This window comes from Vicugna pacos, chromosome 10, assembly GCF_048564905.1.
Source record: "Vicugna pacos chromosome 10, VicPac4, whole genome shotgun sequence".
Taxonomy (NCBI): Eukaryota; Metazoa; Chordata; class Mammalia; order Artiodactyla; family Camelidae; genus Vicugna; species Vicugna pacos.
The window spans coordinates 68,439,075-68,461,493 of NC_132996.1; the positions used below are offsets into that span (position 1 = coordinate 68,439,075).

At 50.6% G+C, this 22,419-nt stretch overlaps 2 protein-coding genes and 1 long non-coding RNA gene across 6 annotated transcripts in view; 1 reads left to right on the forward strand and 2 right to left on the reverse strand.

Moving 5' to 3' along the window:
* BATF2 (basic leucine zipper ATF-like transcription factor 2) lies at positions 1-16,737 on the reverse strand. 4 transcript variants are annotated; one of them, XM_072970259.1, is made up of 3 exons: positions 16,395-16,737; positions 3,953-4,057; positions 1-897 (listed from the first exon to the last, which is right to left on the reverse strand). In XM_072970259.1, exons 1-3 carry the CDS (start codon positions 16,443-16,445, stop codon positions 214-216), a joined length of 840 nt encoding a protein of 279 aa, XP_072826360.1. In that variant the 5' UTR covers positions 16,446-16,737; the 3' UTR covers positions 1-213. The 4 variants fall into 4 exon arrangements, with proteins under 4 accessions (XP_072826360.1, XP_072826361.1, XP_015105397.1 ...); XM_072970260.1 differs by having other exon boundaries at positions 1-894; positions 16,395-16,594; XM_015249911.3 differs by lacking the exon at positions 16,395-16,737 and adding an exon at positions 5,380-5,591 and having other exon boundaries at positions 1-894.
* The window catches only part of ARL2 (ARF like GTPase 2), a 6,269-nt gene continuing 582 nt past the window's right edge, over positions 16,733-22,419 (forward strand). The window contains exons 1-4 of the mRNA XM_006216681.4: positions 16,733-16,891; positions 19,684-19,794; positions 19,895-20,057; positions 21,499-21,579. Of these exons, the coding sequence (XP_006216743.2) occupies positions 16,827-16,891; positions 19,684-19,794; positions 19,895-20,057; positions 21,499-21,579 (420 nt within the window). The 5' untranslated portion in view covers positions 16,733-16,826. The remainder of the gene's footprint in view (positions 16,892-19,683; positions 19,795-19,894; positions 20,058-21,498; positions 21,580-22,419) is intronic.
* LOC140698819 (uncharacterized) overlaps positions 17,452-22,419 on the reverse strand; it is an 11,890-nt gene continuing 6,922 nt past the window's right edge. The window contains exon 3 of the long non-coding RNA XR_012076796.1: positions 17,452-17,578. This is a non-coding gene — a long non-coding RNA (uncharacterized lncRNA). The remainder of the gene's footprint in view (positions 17,579-22,419) is intronic.

The following is a 22,419-nucleotide window of genomic DNA, read 5'->3' on the forward strand; positions in this document are numbered from 1 at the left end:
TTTTGCAGGGCAATCACAAGGTTGAAATAAGATAGTAGTGGTGACAGGACCTGGCAAAGTGGTGGGCATGCAGTGATGGCTTCCTTTCCCTGGTGAAATCCTGGTTCAGCTGGTCAGCCAAGAAAGGCGGACTCCAGTGCAATGGAGGAGATGCCCATGTGCCAAGGCTGTTTCTGAGTCCAAGGAAGGGGCCAGCCTAGCTCTGGGGGCCAGTTAGAAGTGGACTTGAGCAGAGGAGAGCAAGGGGAAGGCCAGGAGAGGGTGGGGGCTGGGATTCACACCCAGTCCTTGCCCATCTGCTGCTGATGAAGCAGCCTTATGTTCCCTGCCCTGCAGATGGCCCAGTCCCAGAGCAGCTGCGGGGCTGTGGGGTGAGAACTCCGGCTTCCCCCTGGTGGCGTGCTCCAGCCTGAGGGACTGTAGAGGGGTAGGCTGGGCTGGGGGGCTGGGCATGAGGGTGTTGAGCTTCGAGGAAGGCCTCATTAGGCCAGAGTCAGTGGGCAAGGCAGATTGGATAGGACTAGTGGACAGGTGGGCCGAAGATGCAGTGACCGCAGTGGGACCAAGGGACAGCGAGGGCAGAGGGGACAGGAGGAGGCCAAGGGAACCATGAGGCTGTGGATCTGGAGAGAGTTGCTGAGCCGAGGGAGAGGAGACGAGGGTCTGGAACAGGCCTGGCTGTCCCTGGCAGCCATGTTGTTCATGGGGCACAGGGCTTGGGGGCCGCTCAGCCGGGCCCCAGCAGCCAGGGGACACTGGAACCAAGCAGGTGGCACAGTCCATTGGGCATAGGCGCTCATGCATGTGCAAGGTCTGACTCCACCACGCCAGCTCTGCCTGAAGGGCCTGGATCTCCTTCCGCAGGGCGTGGTTGTGTTTCTCCAGTGACTCATGCTGCTGGGGGGAGAAGCAGATGGGGGGGAGGGTTATGTTAGCCAGAATCAGGGGCCCAGCATGAGCCCTATTTCCCAAACTCCCAGGGTCCTCAGTTTAGGAGGAAAGACATCACTGCCACCTGATTGCCCTTTGGCTACTCTCTGGCCAGCCCCCCATAACCACCAGCAAGTCTCTCCAACTCTACCTCTTACTAGGGTTCAGATCTGCCTGCTCTCCAACCCCACTGCGAGTTCCCTCAGCCGGCCAGCCTGGGATCTCCACTCACCTGGGAGCCCCACCAGCTTCCTAACTGGTGCTCCCTACAAACCACCCTGTTCTCTTGGCCCAGAGGAGACATTCAGTGACTGCATCATTAATGGAACATCAAAGCCCTTTAGCAGGGAGGGTATAGCTAAGTGGTAGAGTGCGTGCTTAGCATGCACAAGGTCCTAGGTTCAATCTCCAGTACCTCTATTAAAATAAATACATGAACAATCCCAATTACCTACCCACCTCTAAAAAAAAAAAGCCCTTTAAAGGCTCCCTGTGCTTAGTGGCCCCAGCTCACATCTCCAGTTTTATCTCTCCAATTTCTCCTGCTCCTCCCATTTCCTGTTCCTCAAATGGACTCTGCTTCCTCCCCACATTTCAGGTCTCCTCCACTTAGACACTTCCAGCACCCCCATCCCTGGGCTAATCCTGACATGGTCTTCTTGTGACAACTTAGATGTCCTTCTGTCTGCTTAGTGCCACTACCAGACCTCCCCAGAGCCCAGAACTCGCTCACTGAGGCACCAGGGGCGGGGTCCAGGGTAATGTTTTACAGGGCAGCACCACAAGTGCAATCTCTTCAGCATCCCTGAGTCAGCATTTGGGTTCTGCACTGCTGAACGCTGGGTTCTGACAATCCACTGGGACAATCAATAATCAATGTGCAGTTCTAAACAACCATTTATGACAACAATGGTGGAAAACGCAAAAAGAACTTTATTTCCACAGCTCACTAGGCTGAGTGACTTGTTTTGGTTCCCTCCTCCCCACCCCCTTTTATGGACACTTTTTAAAAGAAGAAGCTGCAAGGATGCTTTACATAAAAATATTGCTTAGGCCATGGACTCAAAGTTCTAACAGGCCTCAAAGCCACCAGCAGCCCCTTTCCCAAGCTGATTTCTGGTGTGGAATGTGGAATGACATTTTTTAAACATGTCATTAGGTCACCCTACACCTGACTTCAATTCACCTCCAGAAATTGAGTCACTCACTCATTTATTCGCCACCTTCTGGCTGCTCAAATATCACCTCCTCCAGGAAGGCTTCCTTAGTTTTCCATCATCTCACGTGCCCCACTCCCTTTCCTCTTCACTGCTTTAATTCTTCCCATCTGATATCCTAAATACCTAATGGATCATTTATTTGTCTGTCTGGCTCCCCCATGAAACTATAAGCCCTGGGGTGGGTGAGCCAGACTTTTATCTGTTGTGTTCATACAGCTGTATCTCCAGTGCTTAGAACTGTGCTTGCCACACAGGACATACTCAATAGGCATTTCTGGAAGAAATGAATAAACAAATGCATGATCTCTATCCTTGCCAGGCAAGTGTCATCCTGGGCATCAGTCCTTACTCTTGTGCATTCCGCAGGGTGCTGCTCTCTCACGCTTATGCCAGCACTATTCCATTTGCCTGCAATGCCTTTTCTAAACCTTCATTCATTTGGAAAACTCCTATTCATCCTTCAAAACCAGCTCAGACTTCATCTCTATATCACCTCGACACTACTACTTGCGTGTTGGCCCCACCTCTGTGCTCCCAGAGCACTTTATTCTGACTCCATCTTTCGCTCCGCAGGGAATTATTGAGTCCCTTCTATTTGCCAGGCACTGTTCCAGGTTATGGGGAAACAGCAGGGGACAGAATAGTTCTCAGCCCTCATGGTGCTTACAGTCTGGCAAGGGAGACAAGCAATTATGAACATCTAAATATGTGATAGAAGTTCAGTGCTAACCAGAAAAATAAAGCAGAGGAACAAGGATCTTATGGTTTAGAAAGGTCCTACAGAGGAAGTGACATTTGAACCAAACAACCAAAAAGAAGTGAGGATCTAGCTAGACTGCTGTCTGAAAGTAGAGGCAAGAGCCAGGCGGAGTCCCTGAGGCTGGATCTGCTTGGCCAGTGAAGGAACAGGGAGAACAGAGTGCAGGATGTTAGGAGAGGAGAGGGACCAGTGTTGATGGGGCCGCAGATAGTGTAGGGCCTTTGGGTGTGGAGGGCTCTGAATTTTATTCATCACTATGAGGACTAACATGTATGTGTATGCAGCCCTCCCAAAGGCTAAGTCCTGAACCCAGGTCTTAATTGTCCTTCTGGGATGGAACTGGTGGTGTCCTTTCTCTCTGCACAGAGAAAGAAGGGAAGCTCAAAGTCAGATTACCATCCAAGAGGCAAGTGCAGGTGCCATTCCACCAGGCTTCTTTGCCTCCTTAGTCCTGCCAGTGGGCGGTGTCCTGCCAGTGGGTGGGGATTATTGTCCCCATTTTCAGATAAGGACAGTGATGCTCAGCAAAGAAAGTGCCTTGTGGTTAGTGAGTGCCGCAACTGGGACCCTAAATCCAGCCCATCTCAACTCTGAGCCAGTTTCCCACAGTGTGATCTTGGCCACCCACATCAGAACCCTAACAGGCAGCTCCCCGGGCCCCATTCCAGCCTCCTGAGGTGGGTCCCGGGTGGGAAGGGGTTGGGGATCTGTGTTTAATGAGTGCGTCACCTGGTCACTGGGCCAGGTTCTCCCTGTTTGCCTCCATTTCTTGTTTCCTCGCCCTAGACTGGGGATGCCTTGAGGGCAGGCCTGGACTGAGGATACTCTGTTATGTCCCTGGAGCCCAGCATGTATATGGCACATGGTTTCCACTCAACACTCAGGAATTTCCAAATCTCAGCTGCAGAGCCCTTCCCTCCTCCCAGATTCAGGCCACCTGGAACATACAGCAGCGTAGAGGGAACTGCTCATAGGTGGGATGGAGAAGAGGTGGTGAGGCCAGGTAAGTGGCGTCAGGGATGGGAAGGGAGGCATCTCCCACCTGGTGAAGGGCGTCCGCCTTGTTCGTGTGCTTCTGCCGGCTTCTCTGCGCAGCCGCCCGGTTCTTCTGTTTCTTCTTCAGCTGCCTCTGAAGCTCCTCAGGGTCCTATGGGGGCGAGAGGCAGAGGGCTCAGGGGTCCCAGCAGGGCTGGCTAGCTACCCAACGATACCCTTCTTGAGTCAAGACCCCGAGGGCCCCCTTTATCTCAGAAGCCCTCTCTGTCTCCTTTGGCATCCACACCTCCATCACAGACATGGCACACCTGGTTGGAATGCCAGCCTCACCCACATGTCCTGCTTACGTCTCACATTGAGGCTGCACAGGCGGGGAAGCTGAGAGCCTGAGATTCAAACCCAGATGGAACTGACTTCACATCCACACTCTCCTTATCAGCCGTGTTGCTCTGGGCAAGTCACTCACTCCCTGGGTCCAGTCGCCTCATCTGTGCAGTGGAGGCACCAGTGTCTTCCTCACAGGCCAGAAAGTAGGCAGCCCCAGGCCAGCCCAGCGGAATTAATAAAAGTCGGCTGCTGTTGTTTGATCGCCATTCTTTCTACGGTCCAGGTGTTGATTTCCCTAGCTGTGAGCTCTGTCTATGAAGGTGGGGCAGGGTTCTCATTCAGCCCCACATACCCATGCCCAGCTCAGGGCAAAGCTGATGCTCACTTATGCAACAAATATCTGTTGAGCACCTACTATGTGCCATGCACTCAGCTCTGGGGACACAGCAGCAAGCAAAAGTACCAGCCCTCCAGTTCTCCCATTCCACTAGGACAGCGGCCCAGAGTGAATGAATTGGGTCCCTTCTGACAGAAGAGTGGACTCAGAGGTCGATAGCTGTGACTGGGGTTCCTAAAACTTAGATGAAATACTTAACCCAGATGCTCAGAGTTCTGGAAGTCCAGGAAGAGGGAACATTGGAGACCCCACAGTCCACTCTGGGAGGTGTGTTCTGAGGGTAGGGACCGCAGGCAAGACCCTGGCCTCCCCAGCTGAGGACTCTGTACTCCTAGGTTCTCGGCCACAGCAGGCCCACTCCAGGTGCTGGAGAGGCAGGAGCCTGGGGGAAAGACCTGCATCCAGAGAACAGGGCGGGCCTCTGGTACCTGGGTCCTGGGAGAGGGGCAAGGCCTCCAAGGGAACCATAGCCAGAGAATTTGGAGAGGGGAGAGAAGGCTCTCATAAAGACAGTGAGAGGAGAACAGGTGGGTTAGGAGAGAGCAGTATTCAGAGGCCAAGTTCTAAACTGAAGCCTGGATCTGCAATACGAGACCAGGAAATCCCTTATTCCAATTCTCTAAGGAAACCGAGGCCCAGAAGGGGTGTGTGAGCTCTTGGCTAACACAGCTCATGTGAACAGAGCTGGCACCGGGGACGCTGGGGCATATTCCTCTTCTTATCCCCTGACCCTGGTCCCCTATACTCACCGTCCCGCTCAGCAGCCCATTGCCCCCGCAGAGCTGCATGGTTGGGCAGGAGAACAGAGGCTGGCACTCAGTTCAGGGTGTCCCTCAGCTGCTGTGACCTCCCAAGGCCCTCTAGGGGCCCAAGGAAGTGGCAGCTCTTTAAATCTCCAGTGACCACTCCGCCCCCAGCAAGCCAAGTTTCAGTTTCTCCTAAAGCCACCGGCTGCTCAGAATCCTGGGCTTGGGTTGGCTCACGTGGCTGGAATTTCCTAACATGAACTGGCCTTCCGGTTGGGCCCCTTCTCTGGAAGGAGGACGGTGGAGAGTTGCCAGAGGAGGGAGGCTGAAGACCAGGTGTAGGGAGGGTGTTTGGGAGAGGGAGGCAGGCTGCCAGAGACTGAGCCAAGAGGAGAAAGCAGTGGGGGACCAAGGGCTCACATGGGTTATGGGAGAAACTCTGGGCTCTACAATTGAAGGAGCCCAGGTTCATAGCCCACCTCTGGCACATTGGAGCTGTGAAGCTTTGAGAAGGTAATTTACCCTCTCTGAGCCTGAGTTTCCGCATCTGTAAAGGGAGTAGGGGGATGATACAAATGCCCACTCACAGGCTTGATGTAGTAACTAAGCGAGCTAATACAACCACCCCCAAACCCTGTGAGACCAATGTTGAGGCATGTCTGCAAAAAAAGCAATGGCCCTTAAGTAGGAGAACAGATGGATAAGTTACTGTGTTTTCATACAACAGACCACGCAGCAGTAAAGACAGGGACGTTTAGCAGTTAAGAGCACAGCTTCCAAGCTATGTGACTTGGGTACACAATTTCATCTTTCTGTGCCTCTGTTTCCAAATCCATGAAGTGGGAATAAAAATCATTTATTGTCAAATTTAAATGAGTTAAGGCACATTAAGGCAGTTGAAACCATGCCTGGTGCAGAATGAGGGCTCAACAAATATTCACAACTATAATATGATGGAAGATTCAAAGCTGCACTTATCATCATGCCTAAAAGTTCAAAACATCCAATTGCATGAAAATAACAAGCTGCAACAAGATCTGGGCAACATAATTTCTCTAAGGTTGAATAATATGGGTATGTAATTACATGCTAAAAGTATGAAAATAGGCATGAGAATGAGAAACACAAAATTCTGAGAGTGATGGCCTGGCGGGGGTGGGGGTGGAGATGGACTGAGGGAATACACAGGGACTTCAGTTGTGTCTGTGGTGTTTTGTTGCTTCAACTGTGGGAATACAGTTGTCTGTGATAATATGATTATCTACACTTAGGAGTATACCTGATATGTTTCACTACAAAAAGTTCTGTTAAGGACTTGTCAAACCCTGAAGCCCCAGGCCAACCTGCATGGCTAGTGTATCTCTAAGAGAGACCATGCTTGGAAGGGACAAGAGTTCGGGGGATGGCAGAGCCATTAATTCCAGTCCGAGAACAACGTAGCAACTGATGAGCAGTGGAGAGTCCTGTGACCGGATGACTAGGGCATTGAGTCCTGAGGGCTCAGGGCTGATGGTGTGGGATCACAGGAATAGCAAATAGTGTGGATTTGATCTTCTGATAGGTAATAATGTCCTGAAGTACTGTGTAGATGAATTCACAGTTGCCTCTGTGGGGAGTAGGAGTGGGAGGGTAAATCTCAATAGTAGAGCATATGCTTGGCATGTACAAGGTCCTGGGTTCAATCCCCAGTGCCTCTGTTAAGGGGGACGGGGAAAAAAAAAAAACACCCAACACAGCTGCCTCAGAGCTTATTAGAAAAGAACACTGAAATTGATTAGCAATGTCTGCTGTGCCGTGATTGATTAATGCTGTCTGTCATGAGCAGGGTATTGAGAGTAATACTCTCCTGCTATGCCCAGAAATGGGCACGAAAACAGTCTGGACTTTAGAGTCAGACTTGACTCTGACATCTGGCACTCCACTCATCAGGTCTGTCACCTGGAACCTCAGTGTCCTGTGGTTCACACAGGACACTGTGCACTGTGGATGACAAAGAAATCATACCTATTTACAGAGTTGTTTTGAAGATGGAAAAGAATGCGATGTGAAGAGAGCTCTTTGCATATTGTGAAGTACTATCTGGCTAGAATCCATTCCCATCCCTGAGATTTGTGGGTACACAGGATTGATGCAGCCTCATAATTTAAGTCTGGGTGGGTGGGATTGGGTATGACAGCTGGGCCTGGCTCTCTTTGCTTGTGAGGTGCCTGGGAGCAGAGGCTGAAGCAAGGCATCCCATGCAGTGAGGCTGTCCTGATTTCTCTGAAATATTTTTGTTTCCCAGAAACCAGGAGGGCTGGGACTTCTTGCCTGAGGCAGGCACCTGAGGGGCTCATTAAACCAAGAGCTCCTCAGGGAAGGATCCGGGGGAGTCACCGCACATGATGTAACTGTGAAAAGACATCTGGATAGGAAAGTCTAGGGCCCAATTATCCCCACCTCAGCCCCCAGCCCCAGACCTTGACTCCAGTCTTCCCTTCTCTAGACCCTGGCATCAGGGTCTAGAGACCCTGTGAAGGCAGGACAGTCAGCAAGTGTGCCTATTGCCCCTCTCAGAAGGCCACAGCCCATGAGGAAGATCAAAGGCGGCAGCATTTATGGCTTGATCTCCCTGAGGAGTGGCAGGGAGGAAGGGACACAGAGTGGGTAATATTTAACCATGAATGGCTGTGCAAGGCTGGCAGGACAGGGTTCAGGACCATCCAGTACAACTTCTCACTTAGAATGTGAGGAACTAATGCCCAGAGAGGCAAGGTCACCTGGGGGAAGGGAGCGGAGTTGGAGGGAGGACACACCTGTCTCCTCCAGCCCTCAGTCTTTCTCCACACCCAGCATGGAAAAGCCTGGTGCATGCCTCAGTGCATGAAGGCTTGGAGGCCTCCCGAGCTACAGTGAGAGCTCCTGGGCTGCAGGCTCGTTGCCTGTCTCACTCTCTGAAGCATCCCCAGTGCCTCAAACACTGTCTCCCTGTAACAGGTGCTCAATTAATAAATACATGAGTGAAAGTCAAGCAGGCAGCTTGCCATCTGGGAAGCCCAAAAGGTTCCTGGATGAGTTTTAAAAAACTCCCGCTTTACTCTTTCCCACAGGACCTTCTCTGGGTTCCTGGGGGACTCTCCCTAACCAACCTCCTCATTTTACCAGTGGGGAAACTGAGGCACCGGGAGGGGATGGTCACACAGCTGGTTTGAGAGAAGCCAGGATGCATTGATACCCTGTCCCAATTTCTTCCCACACTTTCTGGGGTTGAAGAGATGCCGGGAGTCTCCAGCTACCCAGGCATAAGAAGCCCTCTTTCTAGGTCCCCCACCATGTGCAACCCTCATTTGAGGCCTGGCCTCCACAGGGTACCTCGAAGGAGTTTCAGACGATGGGTAGCAGAGAAAGAGGCCAGGTGGCTGCTGGTAGGGCTGAGGCTGGCTATCAACTTCCCATTCGCAGTTGTGGATGGGTCTTCTGGAAACTAAGCCCCAGCTAGGAGGGTTCACAGCCTAATGGTGTGTAGGACGCATTGACTGGGAGGGCAAGGGAGGAGGGTGACAGCCTGCTTCTGTGAGGGCATCTGTGGTGGGCAGGGGGCATCTCCTGTTAGGGAGATCAGAGAAGGCTTTCCAGAGAAGGAGCTCTTTGGGGAGGACATTGAAGAATGGGGAGGCTCAATCCCAGGGCCTGGAACTTGATCTTGAGCTAGTCATTTAACTAACCTCTTTATGCCTCCCTGTGAAATGGGGGTGATAACGTAAGTATTTAATGATGTAACATAGTAAAGGGATTAGAATAGTGCCCGGCACACAGAAAGTCACATAAACATCTGTTAAACTTTTAAACAAATGCATTTGATAAATAACTGATGAATTTTTTGTTCATATAACAGCAGGCTTATATTGTGTTTTATGATGATGATGATGATGAAAAAATGGCAGAGTGCAAGAACAGAAATGAGATTTTTTTTCTAATGAAATATATTTAATGAAGAGAGAGTTAGTGATTGTGTCCATATGTAAGAAGCAGCACTTAGTATTTGATGAAAATGACTCAAAGTTTCTCATGCCTACAAAGGAGTCTCAATAAGAGATGAGCAATTAGGGTTATTTGGATTCTTACTTTTATAAATGAACTAACTAAGCTTAAGTTACTGAAAAATATAGAGTATAACAGCTTCAGGCATGGCTAGATCATGATGCCCAAACAGTGTTATCAGGAGTCAGTGTCTCACCCCATCTGCTCTCCTCTGGGCTGGCTAATTCTCAGGCAGGTCCTGCTCATTGTGGTAAGATGGCCATCAGAAATACCAGCGTAGCTGCCCTAGGAGAAGGGTGCATCCCTCCACTTGCTGTCACTTTTCCAATAGTTCCAACAAAGGTCCCAGGCCTGGCTCTCCTTGGTCTGGCTTGAGTCATGTGGCTATTCCTGACATCAGGTATAGTGGCCAGGAGAGAGGATGAGACAGGCAAGGCTGGGGTCCCATAGGGACTAGAACTGAGGGAGGGGAAACTTTCAGAGGCCATTGGGGTGCTGTTGGCAGGAGAAGGGGAAATGGATGGTAGGCTGACACCACCACCTTGGCTTAAATTCAGATATGAGGAATTTGACGCTCAGCGGTACATCCCTGGGCCAGGTCACATCCCCAGGTGGGATGGACTCAAAGCCCCGTATGTCTCTGACACCAAGCCCAGCACCCTCTCTTATTGCTTCACAGGGACACATAAGCAGGAAAGCAAAGTCTTGCTAAGGGGACGGCTCCAGATGAACTGTATGCTGGGCGAGGACTGGGGCGGTGACATCCTGGGGACTCCCCAGGGCATAGGAAGGAAAAGACTGACTTTCACTTCAGCACAGTATCTTGACTTTGTGAACTCTCATTAAAGCTGGAATCTGCAAATAGCTAGGCTTCCCAGGAACTGGGTGACTTCACCGGGGCTCTGTGATGCCATCACTACCCTGTCCTCGGTCAGAGCTGGCGCACATTCTCACTCCTCCAGTCCTGCTGGGCCCTTGCTGCCTCCAAAACTTTGTGCTTCTGACTGCTATTCCTAGGAACGTACACATCTTTCCAGGAAGCTAACTCAAACTTTTGGAAGTGGGAAGGGAGTATAAATAATAAACGGTTGAGTGTTGAAGAGTCAGAGGGACTCCCAGGGCTCGGTGGGATATGGCACTGGTAACCACAGCTCCAGGATTTTCCCAAGTGGTCCAAGTACCAGACAGGCTTGAGTTCAAATCCCTGATCTGCCTATTCTAGCCATGCGACCTTGGACAGGGCCCTTGGTTTCTCTGAGCCTCAGTTTCCTTGTTTGCATAATGGGCTGTCACGATGACTGAAACCACGTACAGAAAGCAGTCACCAGTGGGCTCCTTTCTTGTTCTAGTGTCCCTGGCTGGCCCTCCCTTGTGATGTCACAGTCCCACCATCCACTTTGGATGGCAGAGAAGCCCAGGCTGGGCATCCGCTGAGGTCCTGAAAACTGGAGAGAAAGGACGGTCACCCCGGCCCTGGAGGGAGCCTTTCCACCCGTTAGATGGCTCTCTCCCTTCTTATCTTCTGCGTCGGTTCCCACAAGAGCACTGAGAGGCAGGAAGGCCTCACCCAGAGGCTGGTTCAGGAAGCGGCCAGCCAGGGTCACGAGCAAGGGCTTGGAAGGCTGGGGTGGGGTGGGGGATAAAACCCCACCCCATGCGGCCAGCAACTCACAAGCTCAGACAAGAGAGACTTCGCCTTGGAGGACCCAGCCCAGGACTGTACCAAGGGTGCCAAGAGCTTTGGTGAGGCAGGTTGGCCATCAGTCACGGTCAGAAGATTCTAGAGATTGTTGTCCAGTCTGTGCTTTACAGCTGGGGAAACTGAAGCTCAGTGAGCAGAAAGGATTTGGCCAAGTGCAAGGAGATAGCAGAGCCATACTGTGCTCTTCCTTCTTACTCTTCGCTGATCCAGCTAACATCTCCCAGCCCGGAGTGGGAATAATGGGGACACAGGGCATCCTCAAAAGAAGGGGGAGCATTCGTACCTGTGGCAGAAACCTGCTTTGGGTCAGCAGGGGAAGGACTGCTGACCTAGGTTGAACCACCAAGGAAGATGGGGCCTCCCACAGGAGTTCCAGGTTCCTGAGCCAGGAGGGGCCCCCAGACAGAGGAGGGCCAGGAAGTCCTCTCGGGAGAACTGGGTTCACCTGCAGCGCGTGTGCTCCCGGGTGTGAGGCCTCAGGCAGCCCTGTACCCTCTCTGGGGCTCAATTTCCTCATGTGTCAGACGAAGGAGTGTGATGACTGACTTCTGAGGGCCCCCTTGCCGTGGCTGGAGGAAGGGACCAGCCTGAGGCCTCTTGGGAGGTGGACACCTCCAAGCCTGAGGGGAGTCATGCCCTTTGAGAGAACAGAGCGTGTACTTTCCTGAACAAGGGTGTGAGCATTGAACTGAGAGTGGACGGATGTGTGCACATAGGAGACCCAGCACTGCTACTTCCTTGCCTTCCAGGCCTCAGCTCCCACTCCGGACACCTGCAGGATGGTGGCTCTGAGAGGCCCTCCCCGGTTTGGACCTGGTCTGGGCATGGACCTCTGTGGGATCTCAGAGGACAGAGCAGGAGCCAGGCCTGCCTTGGTGTGGGATTCGAGGCGTCTGGCCATTAGGAACAAGGCTGATGAGGGTCTGCTGCTTTCTGGCTGAGTGAGCCACTGGAAAGCAGTTAAAGAACCCTCTGCCCATTCTATTCACTCAACACTTATTTACTGAGCATCTACTATGTGCAAGTCCTGTTCTAGGTGCTGTGAGACATCTGTTAAAAAAAAAAGGGAGCTGGGCATAGTTCAGTTGTAGAGTGCATGCCTAGCATGCACAAGGATCTGGGTTCAATCCCCAGCACCTCCATCAAAAAACAAGTCAATAAATAAACCTAACTCCCTCAACAAAAATTTTTTAAAAAAATCCTTTTTGGGTGGAGGGTGGGAAGGGACAGACTGAGATTTCAAAATGTAGAACAGATAAACAAGATTATACTGTATAGCACAGGGAAATATATACAAGATCTTATGGTAGCTCACAGCGAAAAAAAATGTGACAATGAATAATGTATGTTCATGTATAACTGAAAAATTGTGCTCTACACTGGAATTTGACACAACATTGTAAAATGACTAAAACTCAATTTAAAAAAAACACTAAATCTCTGCCCCATGGTGATTTCATTCTACTGGGGATGGAGAGGTGGGGGAGATTAAATGTAATAAATTAAGGGAATTATCAGGCTGGTAGAATGCCTTAAGTGTCATGGGGCAGCATAGAACAAAATAAAGGACTTGGGGAACGTAGGTGGGGGATTGAGTGGTTTCCAATTTAAATAGGTTGGTCAGGCTGGGCTTCACTGAAATATTGAACAAAAAAATTTTTGGAGATATTGGACATTTGAGCAAAAAGTTGAAAAGAGGGAGGTGTGACCAGAAGGTATGGGTTAGAGGTGCTGGTCCCTAATGCCCTGGCCGGTTGGAAGATTGGTCAGGGGAGGAGGAACAGGTGATCAGGGCACAGAGCCCTGGGGACCACTCCTGCAGGGCATGGGGGAACACTTAAGACCTCGGGCTCTAACACTGAAAGATATTGGGAGCACTCAGCAGACAGTGCAGGGCTTTGAGCAGAGGATGGACAAGATCTGAGCACAGGTTAGAAAGGTCCCTCTGTCTTGGGGAGGAGGAACAGGGAAATCTGCTGAGAGGCTCCTGAAGCTATCTGGTTGAGTAGAGCCTCTGGCTCACCTGTCAAGTGGAGATAACGTGGTACTGCCTCTCAGGTTGCTGGGTGAAGGCACAACAGCTACTCACCCCCTACCCTAGCCCCACTCACCAGGCCAGGCTCTGCGGGAACAAGGAGCATCTGCTATAGCCCTGCTTTTGAGGACGAGGATGCCACAGGCATGGGTCAGGTGAACAGGGACAGGGTTGTTGGAAGAGCTCAGATTTACCATCCCTTAACCACTCCTAAAGTTCTGGAAAGGCCTGAGGATGTCATATGCCCTGAGAAGGACATGTAACAGCTCACTGTCATCTGGAAGTTGGAGAGGATACCTCTGCCTCCCACAAGAGGCAGCTGGGCTGACATCTGTAATGAGGATGCTCAAATAATCTAACTCGTCATTTGAGGCATTTGGCTGTGGCCTGCAAGCTGTACACACCCACTGGGGACAGGGCCACCCCTGGATACTTATGGCTTATCGGGAGTTAAGGGGTGGGAGTACTGGGGCAGGCCAGGGAGGACTATGGTCTACAGGCAGTTGCCTGTTCAGTGACTAGGTTATACATTCAACCTTCCAGCTCTGTTTACTAGTTAGTAGGACAAAACTTACACGTGGGTATGATGTCACCAAGTGCTGGCTGCTGCCTCTGTCCTATGCATGTGGGCCCCCGAATAAAACTTCATCATGAATGTGTCTCACCAGCGAGAACAGCAGCATTCCTCTTATCAAAACTGTAACTTTATTTTGATCAACCTCATAGGAACATTATAGTTTAAAGAATCAAATAGAAAATTCATCTAGAGTACATACAAATAAATAAATACAATACACAGATATACTTCTTGGTAATGCTTAACGATCAGTAATTACACTTAAGCGGGGTCTTTCCCTCTGGCTTTTGTTGTTGTTGCTCCAGAATAACAAAACAGGAAATTTCCTTTATGATTATAAAGGTGATACATGAAGTGGACTATCTGGATCAAAAAGGCTTTATCTCTTAAAATTAAAATCATAATATCAAATTCTCCTCCCCAGACATTGGGTAAACACGCCCTTTTAAAAGGCATCTAGAACTCTATCCTCTAGTCACAATCCACTTACAATCCTCAAGAAACTCTCCCTTCAAATGCAGGTTGCACAGCTGTCAGGATTTGTGTATTTCCATTTCATGATTCTTTCTTGTGTGTGTGTATGTATGTGTGTGTGTGTGTGTGTGTATATATATATATATATATCATATATATATATAACACACAGTTATATATAACTACAGCTCCAGAGATCATCTTTCCCAGTTTTCCTCCAAATGTATTTCCCAAAGATTTTATTTCCTCAAGTGCACCCTTTCCTCCTTTCCTTAAGGAAAATGAAAAAACTGTCACTAGGCCCCCTACTCCTCCCCACCCCCACCCCTGATTTCTAACTACTGGCAATTATTATTCAAAAGTTCAATACAATTACTCCCTGGTCTCTTACTGTTTCATCAAGCTTTAAGGTTGTTTTTCAAATTGGTATCTATTGGAATCCTACTCTGCGGGCCCTAGGAAGCTACACTAACAGCTTGGACAGGACAGGGCTTTAAAACCTGATATTTAAACAAGGATTTCAATGCTAGTAGTAGTAGTAGTAGTGAAGTAGAACATTCCAGAAGTGTTTAGGGCAATATTTTAAGTTTCCCTCAAACCTGCTCCAGAGTTAACAAATGAATTGCAGCAATCTTCAAATGTTGTGACTGACTCACTGTGTATACACACCCATATAAATATCTGAAACAAACATTTCAACAAATACCACTTACCTTCACTTCCTGGGCAAAGACAGCAGTGTTTTCTGTTCTGTTCTGATCACTCTATTTAATTTTGCTAATGTGACTAGATTGAACCACATGAAACTAGTATCTTTGTTGTCAAAGTGGTCAAACACGGGCAATTTCATACGATTCAACTTACTTGTGACACCGAAATTATTTCACAATCTACTTAATGGGCTGTATTCCTGAGTGTGGAAGAAACATTGTTTAGGAGGTAATTGTTATTTTAAAAATTAAAATGGGTTTGAAAGTCATTATTTTCACTTAATAAGGCATGGACATCTTTCCACAAATCTTTCTCAAAGTCTTCATGGAAACCACCTCACATGGGTATCGCAGCTTAGGTAACTGATCCCCACTGACGGCCCTTAGATTTTTTTCCCCATGTCTTGCTGTTCCAAACCATGCCACAGTGAACTTCCCTGTCATAAATGTTCATGTGCTGGTGTTAGAATTTCTGTAGCATACACTCATGGAGGCACGAAGGCAGGCATCTTGTAATCTTAGCTGTGTCTCAAAGCCTTTGGAGACGAGTTATGCTCACTTTCTTCCCTTGTGCCTGGTGGAGACTAAACAGTGCTGACCAAAGGGTCCCAGCCAGGCACCCCCTTCTGTCCAGCCCTCATCTGCCCACAACCTTCTGCAGGATGAAAAGTTCCAGCTCATGCCAGGTCTCTCCCTCTCAAAACAAACACCATGGAGGGACCCTGAAAAACGGTGTACTTTGCTGTTGACCAGACCATAGTTTAAATTGCTCTCCAAGCTTCTTAAGCTTTCTGGACTCCACTATCACATCTGCAAAAAAGGAAATAAGCCTCTCAGGGTTCCCGGGAGGATGAGGTAGAAAACGTGAATGCTTTATAAAATTACACAGATGTTACCCATTATCTTCAGCTGGTGCCCGACTGTTCTTTCCCAAGCACTGGACAGAACCTACTCAGCTGCCTATTTACATCTATCCTGTAGTGGCCTAGAGGAAGGGCACAAGATAAGACAATAAGGCTCACCCTTCTGAGTCTACAACTGCCTTGTCCCTGGCCTGGACTTCCTGACTTTTTCCAGATTTGAGCGCTAAGGTAAGGAACCAAACTCCTGGACAAAGTCAACGACCAAAATATTCAACAACCAATATCTACTGAGCACCTACTACACGTCAGTCACTGTGCTAAGCACCATGCGCACCTCAGTTTTCTCGCTGGTAAAGTAAGTTGTGCTTCTCAACAGAGAAACAATGGGCATCTTGGTTGAGACAATTCTTTGTGCGTGTCTGTCCCCTGCCCTCTAAACGACAGGGACTCTTGCCTTGTAATTAGGACAACCCAATGACGCCCCCACTCGTTTCCAAACGGCCCCCAAGGGGTATTCCCACCTGGATAGAGAAACCCCGGCCTACCCTCTACGATTCCAGGAGCCGGGGAAAGGGGGAAGCCCTGTAACTGGCAGGTTTAGAATGATGCCGAGGCCCAAGATGACCAGGAGTTGAACCTTGTTTCCGAGGAACAGAGCCTTACACTGGCCCTCGGGTGACGTCAACATTCTTGCGGCTCTCGGTTCTGAATCCTGAGTCAAAACTCCTACTCCCTATGCAACCAAGACACAACCCAGGAACTTCAGGTTTCCGTTTCCACCCGAGCCTGGGCTCCTGAAAAGCAAAGAACAGCGGTGCTCTCATCACCCAAGCCCTCGGGACGCGAAGGGTTAACGCAGGTGGCAGCGCAGAAGCCCCCAGCACTGCTGGAGGGACCAACAGACGCAGCCGCACTGCCTGGCCGCTTCGTGGTCACGTGGGTAGAGGACGGGCTCAAGTGAGGCGCCGGCCAATAGGCTGTGTTGTCGGTAGGCCCGATAGCCAATAGGAGCAGGGAAAGGGGTCCCGGGACTAGGAAGAAACGGCGGCCCGGAGGGGGCTACTAGGTCATGGGGCTTCTGACCATTCTGAAGAAGATGAAGCAGAAAGAACGGGAGCTGCGTCTGCTCATGCTGTATCCTCCAGGAGGCCGGAGCCGCGAGGGTAGCTGGGGGCTCCGGCCGGGCGGGTGGTGCTAGGCGCCCCCTACTGGGCACGGGTTGCGCGGCCGCCGGGCCCATACCAACTGCCCATTGTGCGTCACGCACGTGGGCCCTACCATCGCTTCTGGCGGGGGGCCGAGGGGAGGCCGTACCACCGGCTCTGGGAGGGGAGGGTTCGTTTCCAAGGCCAAAGGTGGGGGTGTAAAGGCACAGCGGCTGGACCAGATGTCCCATTGTAGGGGGAGGTGGGGCCCAGAGGTGACTCGGCCGCTACCACGCGTCGGTCTGGCCCAAGTGTGGGGCCGCTGTCTTCCACTGCCCTTATCGCCTCCTGCCCCGTCGGAAGGTGCCAGACCCCGGCCCCGCCCCTAGGCCGGATTCCCGGGGGCGTGCGGGCCCCGCCCTCCACCCCCAGGGTAGAAGGGTGTGGACTTTGCTGGTCCTTCCGCAGGTGGGTCCAATTGTCCATCTCTTTGCTGCCTCATGGCCAGTCCGTGTCCCATCGGTTGACGGCTTTTAGGCCCAAGGGCCCCGCTGACCTTCTCAGTCCTGTGAGCAGGCATCTTCACTCCTTCGCCCTCCTCTGTGCCAGGCCCCGGGCTGTGGGTAGAGGGAGGAACTCTGATCCAAGAGCTGGGCCGGCCTCACCCCGAATTCCCCTAGGAGGGGAGATAAGACATTTATGTGTGCAAATAACTTAAATATAATATTCACACCATGTCTGTTTTAAAGAACTTTGAGAAGGCACAGAGAAATCACTTATCCAATAAACATTCATTAAGTGCCTACTGTGTGCTAGGGACTATCCTGGGGGCTGGGGTAAAACAGCAAAACAAAAAAAAACCCTACCTTCATGGACGTTCTATGTAATGCTGAGGGGAGAAAGATGATAACAAAATAAACAAGTAAAATACATAGCATGTATGGAGGAAAATGTAGCTTAAATAAGGTGGTCAAAGAAGGCCACACGGAGAAAGTGACAGCTGAGTAAAGGCAGGGAGGTGAGGGATGAACCATATAGATAATCTGGGGGAAATTGTTAAAGTAAAAGGAACAGCAAGTGTAAATGTCTCCAAGGAGGAACTCAACTGGTGTGTTCAAAGGAATGTCAAGGAGGGCAGGGTGGCTGGAGAGAAAGAGAGAGTACTGGAAGTTTAGGTCAGATGGAAGAGCCACCTCACCAGGGGCCTTTTGGTTCTGGACTTTTCATGAGAAGTGCAGAAAGGAGGGATCTGAGACTAGTATTAGGTCACTGCATTAACAGGTGAGATAGATGGTAGGGTCGGAGTGGAGGCACTGAGGTGATGGAAGTGGGGGCATATTTTGATAGTAGGGCCAGCAGGAATTGCTGCTGGATTGGATGGACACAAGTGTGAAAAGAAGGGTAAAGCCAAGCATGACTCATAGGTTTCTGGCCTGAACAATTAGAAGTTAGGCAGTCATCAGCATACAGGTGGTATTTGATGGCCATGATTCCAGATGAGATCGCTGAGGGAGTGAGTGTGGACAGAGAAGAGAACCTAGGTGTGCTCCGATCTAAAGGTCAGGGAGATGAGGAGTGACCAGGGAGGAGAACCAGGGCGTGTCCTGGAGGGGAGGAGGGGGATGACCACTCCGGGATGCTGATGGAGCAGGAAGAAGAGGGCTGAGGACTGCCCAGCCAGTGGAGGAGATGGTGGATCTAAGGACTGACCTTGGCAAGAGCAGTTTTGGGGAAGCAGAGGGAGCAAGAGTTTCATGGGTTCAAGAAAGAGCAGGATGGAAATTGAAGAGGCTGAGTCTGGACCACAGTTTTGAGGCGATCTGCTGTAAAAGAGAAGGAAATAAAGGAAAAAGTGAGGGGGAGAAGGCTCAAGAGGTGTTTGCTTCTTCTAACGTGGGAGAGACACCAGCTTGCCAGCTGATGGGAATGGTCCAGTGGAGAAGGAAACATGGATGATGGAGCTGAGGGGTGAGAGGGATAATCAGTGGCCAACTATCAGGGACTAAGGCTGGGTCTCAGGAGGGGTTCTCTTATCACCCCCATTTCACTGTTGAGTCCCTCGCCCCAGGTCAGGTGAGCAGAAATTCTGCCTTGGGCCCCGCTGCCCAGCTGCAAGCCCCCTTAACCATTAGGAGGAAAGTGCAGGGTAGGTCTCTGGTGGGTCACCTTAGCCCTTTGCACACTCACTCGGCAGCAAAGGGTTTGGAATATTCCAGAAACAGAAAGGTGAGGGTGGCTGCCTCCAGATACTTGCTCTTGCTATTCCCTCTGCCTTGAACGCCCTTCCCCCAGTCCTTCAATAAGCTGGCTCCTTGCACTTTGGGCCTCAGCTGAAGACAGTCAGAGAGGCCTTCCCTGGTGCCATGCTAAATGGAGCCCCTCCGCTGGCCCTCTCTGAAAGCCTCTCCATTGTGCTGCTTTCACTCACCGGGATCTTCAAGGCCTTCTTTCCCACTTGTTCACACTCTACTGACTGTCTCACGCTGGAGTGTAAGCTGCACAAGACGAGGACTGTGACTCTGGGGCGCCCCAAGCACCAGAGGTATTGTGGCACAGAGTAGGTATTCAGTAAATGTGGGATGAATTAAGGAGCCCCTGGTCAGAGGAAGATGGTAAGCTATTTATTTCTTGATACTTCAACAGTTAGTCTGTGGGTCAGACATGTACTCAACTTATTAAGCTATGTGGTGGGAAATGATTTGTCCCGTAAGAGAGGGGCACTGTGATGATGTCACCGCCCTGCAGAGCATGGGGACTTCTCCTTAGCCTGGCATGCCCCAGCGGCCTGGACAATGCTGGCAAAACAACTATCCTCAAGAAGTTCAATGGGGAAGACATCGACACCATCTCCCCGACACTGGGCTTCAACATCAAGACCCTGGAGCACCGCGGGTGAGTGGGGTCCCTATGGGCGGGCCTGCCCAGAGCAGGGCAGGGCGGGCAGGCGAGCGAGGGGCCAGGCTGACCCTCCAGCCACTCTCTCCCTGTCCAGATTCAAGCTGAACATCTGGGATGTGGGCGGCCAGAAGTCCCTGCGGTCCTACTGGCGGAACTACTTTGAGAGCACCGACGGCCTCATCTGGGTAGTGGACAGCGCTGACCGCCAGCGCATGCAGGACTGCCAGCGGGAGCTCCAGAGCCTGTTGGTGGAGGAGGTGGGCAGGTTGCCTGGCGAAGTTGGGGAGCGGGGCTCCCCCCAGTGTCCAGGTCCCAGTAGTTTGTGCATATCGTGGATGTGTGGACACCCTCCTCAGCAGATTCCCTGATGGGGTCCATGAACGCAGAGGGACACCTAGGGTGGGATCTGTTCCTTCACTCTGCCACTGGGGAGGCAGAGACAACCTGTACACCTGGTCCAGAGAAGCCCACAAGTGTCATGGGCATGTCTACACTGAGGACCGAGACTTGGGTTCACATCCCTACCATGTCACTGCTTCACCACCCTGAGCGTCAGTTTCTGCACCTTGAATCAGGCTTTAGGAGGATGACTTGAGGCCAGTGTGTGAAGCTTTAGGAGGCAGTGGAACCTGGCTCAGGAGTTGGACTCTTCGCTGTGTGACCTCAGGCAAGGCATTTAACTTTTCTGAATCTCCACTGCCTCATCTCTCAGATGGACATTATAATTACAGTGATCTTAAAATTTATTATCTGGGCCAAAATGCTCTTTTTAAAATAAAATTTTAGATTTATAGAAAAGATGCAAAGATAAGGAAGGGATACCCCATATATCCTTCACCTGGCTTCCCTTAAGGTTAACATCTTGCAGAACTGCCATATATCTGTCAAAGGTAAGAAATTAACATTGGTAAGTTACTATTAACCAAACTACAGATTTTATTTGGATTTTACCAGTTTTTCCATTAATATCCTTTCTCTGATCCAGGGTTTGATCAAGGTTATGACACTGCATTTAGTTGAAAAGTAGGACACTTTTGAGAATAAAAGAGGGGGTTGTTAATTGTTACACAGGGACAGCAGGCATAAACAGGGATGTTGAGCAGGCCCAAAGAGATGCTCAGCCCTGACCTGGCACCTCGAGGCCCTTTTTAAGGGCTAGATCCACCACCCACATGGAGAGATTCCCAGTCACAAACTCATATATGGAAATTACTGGAATCACAGGCAGAGAGTGAGACCTGACAGAGTAGTGGGACAGAGGGCTACGTGAACTTGGAAGAGGAAAAGGGCATTTCTAACAGACCTCAAAGCCCCTGGGACAGTCGCATTCTTTGTGCCTGTCAGGTCATCAGATCAGAGCAGTCTGGAACCCAAGGGCTCAGGGATCATCTTGTCCATTGCCCCCTCCCCATTTTTGGAAGAGGAACCTGAGGCACAGAGGAGAGGGGTGCCCACTGGGTGGTGACTGGGCTGGAACCAAGGTGCCAGGCCAACCGAGGGCTCTCCCCACTCAATAATTGGTTGGACACAAAGGCCGTCTCTACACTACCCACCCACTTAGGCCTTTCCCACCACCATGGGACCTTGCCCGGATCTTCCAGGTGGATCTCTGACCCCAGATGCTCAGTGTGATTAGTGATGGGGCCAGGCTGCCCTCTGAGCTTCCAACCCCCATATCCACCTATTTCTCTTCCCCAGCGCCTGGCTGGAGCGACCCTCCTCATCTTTGCCAACAAGCAGGACCTGCCCGGAGCACTGTCCTCTGACGCCATCCGCGAGGTGAGTCCAGGCCTTGGCACAGGCTCGTGGAGCAAAAGGAGCATGCATTTCTTTGTTAATTTATTATGAAAGCATTTATTAGCCCCTGCTGTGTGGCAGGACCTATTCAGGGTACAAGAGATTCACTGATTAATCAGACATAGTTGTAGGGGAGGCTATATCTCAGTGGTAGTGTGTGTGCTTAGCATGTATGAGGTCCTGGGTTCAATCCCTGGCACCTCCATTAAAATCAACAAATCTTTAAAAAATAAGTAAGATGTAGTTGTGCCCCACAGCCTGGGGGAAGGCAGACCTGCAGACAGATTATTCCACAGGACAATTAGTAGCCAAGAAGAAGTGAGTGCTTTCCGTGTGCTAGGCTCTTTGCATGGATTAACTCATTCAATTCTCACAACTACCTCACAAGGTAGAAACTATTATTATCATACTACAGACGGTGAAACAGGCTTAGAGAGGTTAGGTAACTTGCCAAAGGTCACACAGCCAGTAAGCCAGGATTTAAACGCAGGGCTGTGTGACCCCAGCTTGCATCTTAACTCTTATTCTAGAGCTTGAACACCAGAAAGAGTGGGGTTAGAATCTAGGTTCTGCCGCTTACTAGCTGTGTGACCTTAGGCAGGTTGCTTAACTTTTCTGAAGTTTCCTTCTCAGTAAAACACAATCCCTGGCTTATGGGGCCTTGTGGGGAATGGATGAGAGGACATTTATAGGGCCCACAGCACAATGTCGGGAGCCCCTGTTGCTATTCCATTATTAAGGGGCAGTGCTGGCGTGGTGGTGTGCAAAGAGCCCAGGTACCCAGAGGGGCTGATAGGTCTTCACCTGGGCCAGGGACAGCTT